Source organism: Pteropus alecto, unplaced genomic scaffold, assembly GCF_000325575.1.
Source record: "Pteropus alecto unplaced genomic scaffold, ASM32557v1 scaffold61, whole genome shotgun sequence".
NCBI classification, from domain to species: domain Eukaryota; kingdom Metazoa; phylum Chordata; class Mammalia; order Chiroptera; family Pteropodidae; genus Pteropus; species Pteropus alecto.
The window spans coordinates 16,101,863-16,116,193 of NW_006434835.1; the positions used below are offsets into that span (position 1 = coordinate 16,101,863).

Genomic DNA, 14,331 nt, shown 5'->3' on the forward strand with positions numbered 1-14,331 from the left:
ACTGAGCATCATTTATTCTCACTGAGCATCTTCCTTTCTCACTGAGCATCACCCCTCCCCATTGAGCATCACCTCTCCCCACCAAGCATCATCCCTTCCCACTGAACATTCCCATTTAAAAAAAAAATCTTCCCTTCCCATTGAGCTGTGGCATCTTTACCTCTCCCCACCAGGACCATCTCAGCCAGCACCCAGGTTCAGGGAGGAGACTTCAACCTGTACGAGAACATGCGCTGTCATGGCGTGCCGCTGGTTACCATCAGCCGGGGGCGGGTCGTGTATGAGAATGGTGTCTTCATGTGCGCTGAGGGCACTGGCAAGTTCTGTCCCCTGAGGTCCTTCCCAGACACCGTTTACAAGAAGCTGGTCCAGAGAGAAAAGGTAAGACGAGGGAGAGGGAAGAAGATGTGTGGGAAGAGGTAGAAGCCCCTATATGACTGTTGTAAATCTCAATGATGTTCTCACTTTTCCCGCTGAATCCTTTTGCCTGGAATGGTCACTTAGGAACAAGAAATAGTAAGAAAGAAGCCCCTGTAGCAAAGTAAAATGTATTGGGAAGGGTCTTCAGTTCTCCTAGAGCTGAGGAATATTGTGAGGTGTCATAGCTGTCCCAACATCTGGTCATTAGAAGGATTCTTGCCGTCCCTAAGGGCAAGGGACTCCTGATTTGGCCTGGGCTTCCATTTTTGCCTGGAGTTACTCTTTCTATGAAATCCACCCCCTTCCTGTGATGGCAGTTGGCTGGGTGGGCTTTGCTGAGTCTGGGCTCCCCAACACTGAAGTGGTCAGGCCAGGTCTGGAATAGTTCATATCTCACGGTTGCACCCAGTCCTCAGATTCCATAAGCACCCTGGGTGTTCATTAAAACTGAGGGCTCTACCTCATTCCCAGGGACTCCCACCCTCTGGTAGACATATTCACCCAAAAGAAGGCTGGCTGTGCCCTCATTGCATGGGGATTGATTCCAGCCTCATCTTTGAGAGCTGCCCTAGAGAATCTGGCCTGAATCCTTATTGACAGCTCCAGGTGCTGGGAACTGCAGCCCTGGCCCCTGGCTGAAGCTCCCTAGTCATCAAAAAGAACAAATCTGACAAACTGATAGCTGAAAGCATCTTGCTGTTTCCCCTCCCTTTCTCTGGCCTAAAGCAATACTGTTGTGGCCTCAAAATGCTCCTGCCTGGCTGTTTCCAGATACTATCTAGAAAGGGTGAGCATCCTTAGATATATCACACCCGAAAGCCTAGGGGTCCCAGGCCTCACTGGATCTAACAGCTCTCTCCTGCCCAGCCTCTGAGATGGTGTAATTACGGCACACTTGAGTTCTCAATCCCTTTTTTTTAAAGTTTCTTAATTTCCTCACTTGGCTTCTCCTGTGTCCTATTGGCTTATTCCTTTTGCCCAGTATACCAGTCGTCTATACACAGCAGTGTGCTGGAGGTAGTAGCAGTGAATGTGTGAATCAGGAAAACAATGAAGTCTGGCCTAGCCAGCTGCTTCACTGTCCAGGGAAGGAGACCCAGTAAAACAGTCTGTGCATTTTAGCCAGAGGCCCAAAGTAACAGCTCAGTGTTTGTGGAGGAGGGGGACATTTTTGGGCCCCTTCCAGGTGACTGCTCCATCCCCACCCCACCCCTGTATTGTGATCACTCAGCCAGTATCAGCATCCCCTTCCCTAGGTCCCATGCTCTCCACACATGACCAGCCAGCTCCAGCTTCCAACAGGGGACCAGAGATTTTAAAGGACCTTGACTGAATATAGACTCAGATGCCATATGACTGAGCTCTAGAAATCTGCTTAATAATATCTCAGGGATAGGCCTTTTAAGAGCTGTCTCTGGCTTGGCACACTTACTATCACGTGGTCACATGACCTCTACTTCATCCAAACTTTCTTATAATCTTAGTTCCCTAATTCTTTATGTAAAATCCAAGCTCCTTTACTCAGTTCCTCAGGCCTCTCCTCCTGTCCCCACCTTTGTTCCCTCTTGGAACCACCCAAAGGCTTTCAAGAGTAGCTGCTTTAGCCTTTGCCCTCCCCAGCTGTTCTCTGAATACCTGTCACTCTTGCTGGCCTGTGAGGCCCAGCCCTGGGATGACCCAAGGACTAGAAGGAAGGAAGGTTCCATCAGGTGGGATGATGGGCAGGTTGGCCTTCGTTCATTCTCCAGGTCCCCTAACCAGGACTTCATTTCATCCTGAGCCTGGTCCTCGGTGGAGCCCCTCTGCCACAAGTTCATTCACAAGAACTACAACTTTCTTTCACAAACTGGTCCAGCTCTCCCGAGCATGGTGGGACAAGGGGAATGCTAGAGCTGGATAATGCTGGTTTCCATTGCCCATCTTTGATTACCAGGCAGCATTTTAAGTAATCAGGCAAACAGGGAATCCTGAGTTCCCAAAGGCACAAGAGGGAAGCGTGAACATGTCTGTGACCACTGAGTTCTTCTTGATTCGCAGACTCGGGGACCTTGAGGTACTGCCATTAGTTGGGTCCTTCCCAGTCTTAATGAAGTAAGGGCACGTAAACTGATACTTGAAAACAATTATCAAAAGCCTAAGAGTAAACAGCATATTGACACCAAAAGATCAAGTCTGCAGGCAAGCCTTCCACGGGTGAGGGCCCAGAGCTCTCAGAATAGTTAAAGATCCTTCTCTCTCAAAGGCCAATAAGCAGAGAAATCCAAAGCTAGGTCGATGTGGGGGAGCAGACTTGGATTACCTGCAGAAAGCATGATTTTAGTTAACACAATGTTCAATCCAAAGGAAACTCAGGGTCTCAGGTAAACAAAAGGTCCTGTCTCCAATATGCTTCCCAGATATGGAAGATGGCAGGAGACCTCAGCCCCGCCTCTGGAGGATGTGCCAGAAAGAGCTAGAAGAGCAATACATTTACACGCAAGAGTATCTGACAAAGGGTACCTATAATTTTCAAAAAGAAAATGGAAAATAACGTGTTGGGGAGGATGTGGAGAAATTGAGACCCTCATTCATGGCTGAAAGGAATGTAAAATGGTGCAGCCACTTTGGAAAACAGGCAGTTCCCAAAACGTTGGTTACCAAATGACCCAGCAATTCCGCTCACAGATATATACTGAAAAGAAATGAAAATGTGCGTCTAAACACAAGCTGGTATATGAATGTTCGTAGCAGCATTATTCATAAAGGCCAAAAAGTGGAAACATCCCAAATATCTATCAACTGTTGAATAAACAAAATGTGATAGATCCATTGAATGGAATATTATTCCATTGAATATTATTCCATAAAAGGAAATAGAGTACTAATATATGCTTCGTACAAATAAATGAACCTTAAAAACATGCTAAGTGAAAGAATCGTCACAAAAGACCACACAGTATATGATTCTATTAATATGAAATGTCCAGAAGAAGCAAATCCATAGACAGAAAAGGAATTAGTGGTTGCTTAGGGCCGTGGGGAGGGGAGAAAGGGGGTGACTGCAGAAGGGTATGGGTTTTCTTTTGGAGAGTGTTGAAAATGTTTTGGAATCAGATAGTGGAGATAGTAGCACAACATTGTGAATATACTAAACACCACTGAATTGTATACTTTAAAATGATGAATTTTATGGTCTGTGAACTTTATCTCAGCTTGAAAAAATCTGACAACAGTTAAGTGGCCTTCCCGAAAAAAGATATTTTAGTCGGGAAATAGGGTCAAGAAAGATCAGTGAAAGTATTTCAAGCCCTTCTAAATGCCGTCCTCACAAAAATGTAAGACAGAGATCAATTCAGACCACTCCTTGGACCAGCCACAGTAGAGGAGCACCAGCTTCCAGGACTGATATAAATTCAATCCTTTATCTAAGTCAGTTATTATAATGACAATATGACAATGTAAGGCCCTCAAGAAAAAGCCATTTTTATTCCCTGTTCTCTGTTACAGCCCTGTGTAACAGAATTCCAATATGCAGAAAAAGAAAACTATCAGAAAACCTCATCTTATTATAAATATGCCGTCTCTAAAGATCATGGGCCTTGGGGAAAAGGACAGTTCTAGTATAGTGCCCTACAAATAGATCCAGGAAGCAAGGGGCTGCTGGGAGCTGTGGCCAGCCACGGTCACTCAGCAGTGTTCACCTAGGGCCTGTGCCCTTTACCACCGGGACCCCTGCCACCAAAGCCAGATGCCTAAGTGCAGCCTGGCACAGGCCGAAACACTTCAGACCAGTTTTGACATTCTGAGGACTGAGCTAAACTACAGGTCTATTGTCATAGAATGCAAAGAAATGTGTAGATTGAAGAGCCTTCAAGAAATCACATCTATTGTTTCCCTCAACAAGATTTTCAATTAGCATCAAACAGCAAGGAGATGGAGGTTATGTCCCTGACAGATGCCTTGGTTGCAGATTATCTATGCTGCTCCTTCAGGCCTTATGCATGCACTCCAACACACTTCTTTCTCCTCACAAAAGTGCTTTATAATACGATTAAGCACCCTTAAATGACTTCGGCAATAATAGCTGCTGGTACTTAGGTGTCACTTGCCATGTGCCAGAGCAATTCTAAGAGCTTTATGTATATTATTTCATTGGATCTCACAACAACTCTATACATAGTAATAGGTACTCTTATCATCCTAATTTTACTAAAAAGGAAACGGGCACAGAGAGGTTAGGTAACTTGCTCAAGGTCACACAGCTTACAAGTAACCAAGCTGGAATTAGGACCTAGGCAGTCTGGTTGCAGAATATAGGCTCGACTCTACTGCCTTTGTGAGTACAAAATTAAATAGTATTGCAACTGGGAATTCTCATCTCCAAATTGGCTGTATTTAGCCTCTATTCCACAAAGGTGTCAGATCACAGTAAAAGGCATGGCTTCTTGGGAGCCGGGCAAGTGAGGGGATGATGATGCCGCACGTGAGGGTTGCTCTCAGGTTAAATATTTCAGAAGTCTACCTGCTACCTTGGAAAGGATTCGGCCAGTATTAAGGGGTAGCCAGCGGATATCCTCTGCATGCACACATGTATGTATGCACACACGTGCACAGGCACATATATGCGCACATGAACTATTTAGGAGGTACAAGAAAAGAATTCTTCACTCCCTGTGCTCAAGGTATAGGAAGGCTTTGTCACAGTAATTTGGGTCCCGAGCAGAATGGCAGCGTCTGGAGCCCTGTCAGCCATCCAGGAGGCCCTGGTGGTGGTGGTGTCTGGGCTCTGAGGATTGATGGTGTCGTCTTTTCCCTTTTCCTTCTCTCCATCCTTCACTAGACCTTAAAGGTGAAGGGAGTAGACCGCACTCCCTACCTGGGGGATGTAGCTGTCGTCGTGCATCCTGGGAAAAAAGAGATGGGGACACCACTCGCAGACACTCCTACCCGGCCCGTTACACGACACGGGGGCATGAGGGACCTTCATGAATCCAGCTTCAGCCTGTCTGGTAAGAGCAGGGGCCGCTGGGACTGACACCTTCATCTCCACCACGGTGGGGCGGCAGGAGGAGGGCTGAGGGGCCAGGAGGCCCAGCCAGGCAGGGGGATTTGTGCTGCTTTTCCCTTCATCTCCTCCCTCCCCTATCGCATGTCCAGTGATGAGCTCTGGGTCCTGTATGAAACACACACACACATTAAGGGGGTGGGAGGGCTCTCCCAGTCCCTGGACACCACTCGAACAGGCCGTGGCCTGTGGGAGAGTCTCCTATGGTTTCTAAGTTCAGATAGTTTTGTCCCTTGAAGCACCTTAAGGGCCCTGCACAAAGGGTGTGCCCCAGAGCTGATCCGAGCTCGTAACCCTCTGAGTGCTACATGAGACTGCACCCCCATTACCCTCTCCCATACCCGCTCCTTGCCAGCCTCTCTGAAAGACCTGATATTTCCCTTATTCTCTTCCTTCATCGTATCCCCACATTTGCCCCACTGTCACCTTTTTTGGAGGAATTGTATTACATATAATAAAATATATAATATATGTGGTGTGTCTGCTCAGGGACTTTCTTGTCAGCAACTCGCATCCCAGATGCTCTGCAGTATTTCAAGTTAGGGGAGTTGTTGTCGCATAAATGGCAACCCTTAATGGAGAACAAGCAGAGGCCATACGATGCTGGTCCTGCAGGCAGTTTCGATAGAAAGGGGCCGTCAGGCCTCACCCAGGTACAGACCTAGCATCTGCTCTGCTAGGACTGTGCTGGGGCCCGAACAGCAAGAGGAGCGAGATTCAGATCCTCCCCCCACGGAGCGTGGCGTTTACTGGGGCTGATGAAACTCGCACACAAATTGTCCTAACCTGAGAGGCAGAGAGCGAAACCAGAGGGACGCCAAGGGAGTGAGGCTGAGCATCCTCTGTGCCCAGCTGTGTGCTGGGAACAGCTCCTGGCAGAAGTCACCTGGTTCCTGTCTGAGGAGCTGATAGCCTGTGGGAGGGGTCCTCTCAACCACTCTTTTCTTCCTCTCAGAGCAAATCTCATCACTGAGATATCAGCTCCCCGGCCCTGAGGCCCACTGACACTCCAGGGAGCAGCAATAGGACACAAGCAAGGAGGCCGTGGGCACTCGGCCTTGCCCACCCCGGAGGTGTGGATTCCCAGGCTGCCTGGGCATGGCCCTTGCTGCAGCAGCCAGCCCCACCAAAGGAAAAGGTCCCCAGAACCATGGGCCCTACTGGCCATTGGCTTCTGCACCCACTCAAGTACCCGGGCAGAGCCGAGACTGGACAGAACTCGCAGACTCAGCAAACATCAGGCAGCCTCCCGCCTACCCTCTGCCCAAACCTTGTCTGTCCTCAATGGGGCAGGCAGAAGACTGTGCTCCCTGGGGCACCAAGCCTCCTTTTCCAACTAAGTCTTGAGATTTCAAGATGTGATGTTCTTTGGAGTGTAGTTCTTGGATTTTCCAAAGCAATGGAGCCCGCTCCCATTTTCTCTGTTTTACTCACTGAGGCATATGTACAAAGGCCCACTTGCTAATAGGCTGATGATCTCTGCTCTGTGTACGAGATGAGAGACCACATGTCCAGGCTTGGGAGCAGTAAAGGGTGCACAGTAGGATGGTTAATCGTGAAGGCTCTGAATCAGGAAGACCTGAGTTCAAATTCAGGCTCTGCCACTTAACACCTGTAACATTGGGCAAGTTACTTAAATTCCCTGAGCTTCGGTTCCCTCTTCTGTAAAATGAGAAGGAGGAGTTATGAGGATTAAGACAGATCATACACACCGAGAGCCTTAGAGCTTCCACCAGGGGAGGTGGCTGAGCTGTCATGGCCCAGGCAAGAGCCACCCAGCTCACCCTCTGCTTCCTTCCCTGCAGGTTCTCAGATCGACGACCATGTTCCAAAGCGAGCTTCGGCTCGGATCCTCGCTCCCCCTGGAGGCAGGTCAAGCGGCATTTGGTAAAGGCACTGACTAGCCCCCCCAAGTGAAGATGCACCGCTGCCACCAGCCCGCACACCCTCCGTCTGAAGCTGCAGGGGTGGGAGAGGCTGGGCTGGGCAGCTCACCACCTGAGGGGCCACCGGCCCCGGGGAGCCCTCCCCATGTCTGACGCGTGATTCACTGTGCTTCGAGCCGACCCTAACAGGCACTTTGAGATGTGTTCCTCCTGCTGCAGTCTTTTCCTGCCCTGGCCTCATGGAGCCCAGGAAGCCCACACTATGCACAGAGCCCAACGCATAGAGCCCGGCCCGGCCCCTCCTCACACCTGCCTCCACGTGCTGGCTTCGGGAAAGCGCAGACTTTAGTGCCCTGCCGCTGGCTGACCTGCCAGTTGTCCAGAGCACTTTAGCAGATGTATTTTAAAAGGACTCCCTTCCCCATCCCCTTAGGCCTCGTGGTCAGCTTCCTCAAGTCAGACAGGTGTTAGCTGCCCAACCATGCCCAGGGTGTCCCGTTCTTCCTGACTCACCTCTAGCCCCTATTGTGGGTGTGGTGGGGACACCCTGGGTGTGGGTGTGGTTGGAATACTCTGCACCCTTTACCAGCTTCTTCCTCTCCCCACCCCACCCTCTGGGAACCAGGCCCAGGAGGGCTGCTGGGTGGGGCGCAAGGCTGGTGCCAGGCGCGTGTACATGATTTTGTTTTGCACGTTTGGTTTGCGCAGTGGTTTGGTTTGACTTGTTTGTGCATCCTGTGAAAAATAACGGTGCTTCGTGTCACTAGCATAGCATAGAAACAGGAATAGATGTGGACCTTAGGAGATGCTGCACTCGACACCAACCAGACAGCCTAGGGCAGAGAGGGGAAGGAGGGTAGCGGGTGCTGGACTTATAGGCCCTTCTCCCCGGACCTGGAGTCTTCCAGGCTGCCACAGGCCCTGTCCCCGGCCCTCTTCCCATCCATTCCTCTCCTGGTCTAGTCCCTACATTCTGATAGGGTGCCCAGGATGCTGGCCCTGGAGACCTTTGGGGAGCAGGGTGGCCTTTCCCATCTCTGGCCCCGGTCACTCCCAGCACTAACACCTGGCTTTCCGTAAACTCCCCCTGCTGGACAGAGGCCCAGCCGCTCCACCTGTGTGATTGGCAAAAGGCCTGATGCCTGCTAAGAGAGGGGGAGCAAGACTAGGGTGGTGGGCTAGCTGGGTGCCAGGGAAGGAGACCAGGCCAGCGGGACCTGGCTATAGAACCCACATTGCTGCAGGGGTACTGTGGTCTCCTGTGGTCAGCACCACACCCTCACCTGCTGTGGCCTCCATCTCCTCCCATGTCCAGCTGGGCCCTCCCTGCCTCCGCAGCTTCAGGAGATTTCCGTGGAAACACTAGAGGCTAGGTGATCTCCATCTACCCTCAGTGAGCTGGCAAGTACCCCAGCCACCTGCCCTCATTAAGCCCTGTTCTCCCCCCGGGGAAGTGATTTCACGTTGCACATTCAGTTTGAGCACCCCAGGCTACACGTGGCTCCTGGACTCTTGGGCGAGTGGTCATACCTGGCACATTTCTATTCTGCTTTTCTATTTTCTATTGTGCTTTTTATGTTTTCAAAGCATTTCCATATACAAGCTCTCAATTGCTCCTCACGACAGCAGAGCATATATTATTCCCCCTACTTCATAGATGAGGCTTAGCAAGTTTAGAACTGACCCCAGAAGTGTCCATGACTACACGTAAGAGCATGGCTGTCCACCCTAGCTGTGGAAAGGAGGAGTGCGGGAAGATGTCTCTTGGAGATCCCACTGAGAGTTTAACCAATTAGAAGGCTTACTCCCCTGGTAGGCATTCTGCTTTGTTTTGCACACATAGATTTTTCTTGTAATGCACATTCACTCTTTGAGCCAGAACTAGTTACCTGTTGGAGGTTTGCCATGTGGTTTGACCTGCCTCCACATCCTCACTTGTCCCTTCATGCTCATCTTCCTCTCTTAGGGGCTGAGATGACGGAGACAGTAACCCAGGGCAAGCAAAGGTACTCACAGAGGGTGGCGGCCATGGGGCCAGTGGATAGGGATCTGGGCCTGGGAAACTTCGACACTGACCCCTTGGTACAATGCACATTGTCCATCTTTATCCCCTTTCAGCCCTTGCTGGGTCATGGGTCTTGGGCAGATGCCAAAGAGCCAAGCAGTGGCGGTGGCCCACGGGCACAGCATCCCTGCTTGGGCTAGGAAAGCTTTATCTTCCCTGAGTGCCTCCGCCCGAGAGATGCATGGCCTGTGGCTGTGGGAGACCACATCTTGGAGTGGTCCACCGTACGCCTTCCACTTCATCCACCCCTGATCCTTACATAGACCCCACCCTTGCCCAGGAGCTTCTGGATGAAAATCAGGAGGTTCAAGGAACCAAATGAACGATCAGCCCCCACCACCCGCTCCTTGCCCTGTGCAGAGTCGCAGCCCGCTCCATCACCAGCCCTGCTGGCTCCTGGTTGGAATGAAAAGGGTCTCTGGTTGCACTGAATGCAGCTCTCAAACTGGTCTTGTATTTGCTGAATAAATACTGTTGTTCTTGCCTTAGCTGCTCTCTAGGTTTGTGGGGTTAAGTTACCAGAAAATTGTGCTACTGTGTGTGTGTGTGTGCGTGTGTGTAGTGCTAGGAGTCCACAGTAGGTCTCTGTCAAGCCAATGCCGTGATGAGGGCTTTTCCAATACTGACCCAGAAACCACAGAACCACGCAGAAACCCAAACCCCCTCCAGCTGCCCAGGCAGCAAGCACAGCCTGGGGCCGGGATGGAGCCTCCAATACCCCAGCACCCAAGTGACTTCTTCACTCTGTAAAAGTCATGGTGCTAAGATTGTGTCAACCCCAAGACAACATGGTCCTGTGCTTTGGCCACCTGTTTGAGGCAAAACAAAACAGCCCGACACATTGCGTTCTGGTGCAGGTTTGTATTAAACTGTAGCTACTTCTCACTTGGTCTCAGTCGTGTTTCTTCAAAGAAGAGGGGGTTGGCAGGGGGCCTCTTCTACAGCAGCTGAGGCGAAGCTAAAATTGCTAAGAAATAGCTTTGGTTTTTCACTTAGGTTGGGTGGAGGGTGGCAGGTGGCAGCTTACTGGGAAGCCTGAGCAGAGTCTGCAGATAAAAAATAAAAGTTGAGAGATGGGGGCATCATCGGGGGCCCAACCCAACAACTCCTCTCCTGGTGGAATCAAAACCAAGGTTTATGGCACCAAATTTCCCAGGAAAGGTCACTGGGTTATCTGAAACAGGGCTAACTAGGGAGAAGCATTAGATATAAAAGTGGGAGGAAAAAACAGAGTTTCCATACCTACCCTTTGTTGCCTAATCTCTTGACTATTATTTTGAAAACCCATATCCCCCTCTTCACCCAGCAAAACCCTTAGCTTATGGAACTATGGCCTCATGACAAAAGGCTGTTCCAAGGCCAATTGTCTTTGGAGGATCTTCAGGCTGTTCTCTGGCTCCCCAGAACCTCACCTTTTGGATTGGTCCGTTGTACCCCCTAAACCCCAACCACCTGCATCAAACTCCTCTGCATTCTCTCTAGATCTCAGCCAGATGTTGGGGAGGATTATCAGATCAAACATTTTCACACGAAAGATTGAGTGAAATTGTTGCTTTCAGTATGATAAGGTCACTTGTACTTATTCTTAGCCCTAAAAGACAAAACCTTAATGAGGAAATTTTAGGTAATCTGGGGGAATAGTCGGCTCTCACCAGGTAAGTAACCCTCCTGCAAATGAGACAGGCCACGTCCAAAAGAAATACCCAGAGCACTGCGGTTAGGGTGAAGCGCTTGGCTGTAATGAAATGAGCTGTGTGTACGGGCTCCGGTGGGGTTTCTGAGCCAGACGGACACACTATTACCTGGTTTGCAGGTTGCTGAGTCCCTGGGATGGCACTGGGCCTAAGTGTCCATGTCACCCTGTTTTCCCCATAACATGGGACCACACCAGAATCTGATTAACTGCCAAAAATCTATTGTGTTTGGATAGAAAATGACATGACCACACATTTGGCAGACCATGTAAATGGTATCAGGTAGTTTATAGAGAAAAAAGATAGCCAGGAAGATGCTGGATCCCTTCGCGTGTATGTACGTAATTGTGGAAAAATAAAAGACCACAAGCTCAGTAAAATAAGGATGGATTATAAGAATCTGCATTTGGGGAAACCTGAACCAACCAGCAGCTAGACAACCATCACCCTCAATTTCTTCACTCGTAATTACAGGTTGACTTTTATATGCAAGTATAACTTAACACTAATAATTACCTTGTAGTTGGTGGAGGAGAAAGTCTTGTGACACCCCAGATAGGAAGAAGAAACCTCATGATACACGGAGAAGGAAGAACTTACAGTCCTAGGTTAATAGAAGGCTATTTGACAGTATTGATGATAACACATTTGAACGGCTATTAATAGTCTTCCAGTAAAACAGAGGATCTAATATTTTGTTGACACTTGATACTGTCTTACACTGGAAGCTGAGTTCTTCACTTTCTTCTCCTATATTTACAAATCACACATTTATAACTAGCGGGATCTTATCCCGGTTTGCCCTGGACGATCCTGGTTTAAGTCTATTGCCCAAGAATAATAATTAATAGTACCCCCTTTCACTTTCAAATATGTCCTGATTCAGACAATAAAATATATGGTCATCTAATGTGTTCTTATATATCCATTAGGCTATTAATATGGCTGTCCAGAAGTTAAATATTTTCTATCACTGAAAGATGAAGGGCATGTTGGGAGATGGAGAAAACAGGTCTTTCTGGAGTAGGTGGGGACAAGGGTTTCCTGTGACAAGCCCTAAGTCTCAGAGACATCATGCTGTGGATGCAGCAGAGTGGTGAAGGCCTGGGGGCACTCGACTTTTTCAGTTTAGCTTGTAATTTTATTACTCCACTAAAAGTTGTAAGTCTACCAAATTTTATCATTTACTTTTAAGGGGACTTTGATCCCACTTGTAAACTTAAGCATCTTACATTTTCAAACTACATTAGAAATTCTATTTCCTTTTTAAGTTCTTTCCTAAGTACTAAATAATTATTACCAATCTAATAAATGAAGCTTATGAATATAGTGAGATTAGAGATTCATTGGATGTTTCACTAATAAGCATACACTTAGTAAGATTTCGACTTAAAAGTCGTAAGTCTCAATTACACATTTTAAATTAGTTATGAGGCACTCGCTCTCATAAGCCAAACTTTTCACTTACAAGTACATAAAATACCAAACATATCCAAATTTTCTCAATATAAAAAATGTTAACCCTATGCTTTTAAAATCTTTATTTTCTCAATTCTATACTTTCTGCCAGGCCTAAGTTCTCACGGGGCTTTGGCTCTGAGTCTTATTTTGATGGCGAGTCAGCCCCTAGGGGATTCGAAGCAGAGCTGCTTACCAGCCCCACTCAAGCGGCTCAAATCTCCAAAGTTATGTACCAGATTTTTCACTTTACCACTATCTATCTGGTCCATCTACGATAACTGCATAGTTATCAATGCAAGGTTTATATGAGTTCTAACCAAATGAATTCTGCCTCCTTGAATAAGTTAGTATTTTAAAGTTTCCTTAAATTTTAACTTAAATTCTGTCCTGGTGTAGCTTTCTTTTTTTCAGAACAGTTTTTTTAGACTTAATTTTTTAGAACAGTTTTTGATTTACAGAAACAAATCATATACAGAGTTCCGACACACCCCACACCCAGCTTCCCCTATAATTAATATCTTACTTTAATATGGTACATTTGTTACAATGAATGAATGAATATTGATACATTCTCATTAACTAAAATCCATACTTTATTCAGATGTCCTTAATTTTTACTTAAGGTCCTTTTTTCTGTTCCAGGATTCCATCCAGAACACCATAGTATGGTGAGTAGGAATGTCTCCTTGGGCTCATTTTGTCTGTGACAATTTCTCAGACTTTCCTCGTTTCTGATGACCTTGATAGCTTTGAAGAGTATTGGTCAAGTATTTTGTGAAATGTCCCTCAATCGAGATTGTCCTAATATTTTCCTCAAAAAAAAAAATGGTTATGTTGGTTTTGAGGAGGAAGACCACAGAAGCGCCCTTTTTATCACATCCTATTAAGGATATATACTAGCAACATGGTTTATCACTATTGGCATTGACCTTGATCACCTGGGTTAAGTCTGGTATAGCTTTTAAATTTACATCGTTCTCTTTTATGAGCTACAAGTTCCTATTTTAACAATATTCAATTTGCTTAAGCAACTGAATAAATATATCATACTATATCTTGTACTAAATTTTGCAGATGTTTGCTAAATGACTTTACCAATTAGAAATTAATTTTTATTCAGGATCAGTTGTAAACTTTTTAATTTGCATATAAGAGCTCAAGAAGATACCAGTATCTTAGAATGCCACGTGATCAACAAGAAATACATAAACACAGGCTCTTGAGGTTTTACTTGAAATCCTCTTGACTCACAGGTCAAAATTTAGGCATTTATACACACACATACACACATACACAATATTTTTATTTTCACTACATAACATTGACTTATTTATTATAGTTTTTAGTTTTATACACATACACTCAGGCTATCATACTGTCTTTCCACCTCGAATGACAGAAATGTGCCAACTATTTTCCTCAAATTGCAAATTCTTCACATGTTTACTATTAAAAGTGAGCAATCATTTCCGAGACCCTGAGCTTTCTGAACACTATTTTTCTTTCTACAGATTAATAATGTGTTATGTGAATTACAGCCCTCCAAGTCCCTTTGGGGGAAAAGAGATTCAACTGTAAATCAAAGATCACCTCACAATGGAGAACAGCTACTTAAGTTATGCATATTGAAATGTCATAGTCCACTCAGTGCTTCTTGCTTTATTAGAATTCTTGGTTTTGAACAATCATCTGAAGTTTTGCCATCTAAGCTTACTCGAGGGAGATTGTTCCCTTTTGATCAGTTCCCAGACGCCAAGTTTC

At 46.9% G+C, this 14,331-nt stretch overlaps 1 protein-coding gene across 1 annotated transcript in view; it reads left to right on the forward strand.

Moving 5' to 3' along the window:
- The window catches only part of DPYSL5 (dihydropyrimidinase like 5), a 75,229-nt gene extending 64,929 nt beyond the window's left edge, over positions 1-10,300 (forward strand). Inside the window, exons 11-13 of the mRNA XM_015588260.2 lie at positions 174-381; positions 5,240-5,408; positions 7,270-10,300. Of these exons, the coding sequence (XP_015443746.1) occupies positions 174-381; positions 5,240-5,408; positions 7,270-7,355 (463 nt within the window). The 3' untranslated portion in view covers positions 7,356-10,300. The remainder of the gene's footprint in view (positions 1-173; positions 382-5,239; positions 5,409-7,269) is intronic.
- Positions 10,301-14,331: the final 4,031 nt, after the last annotated feature.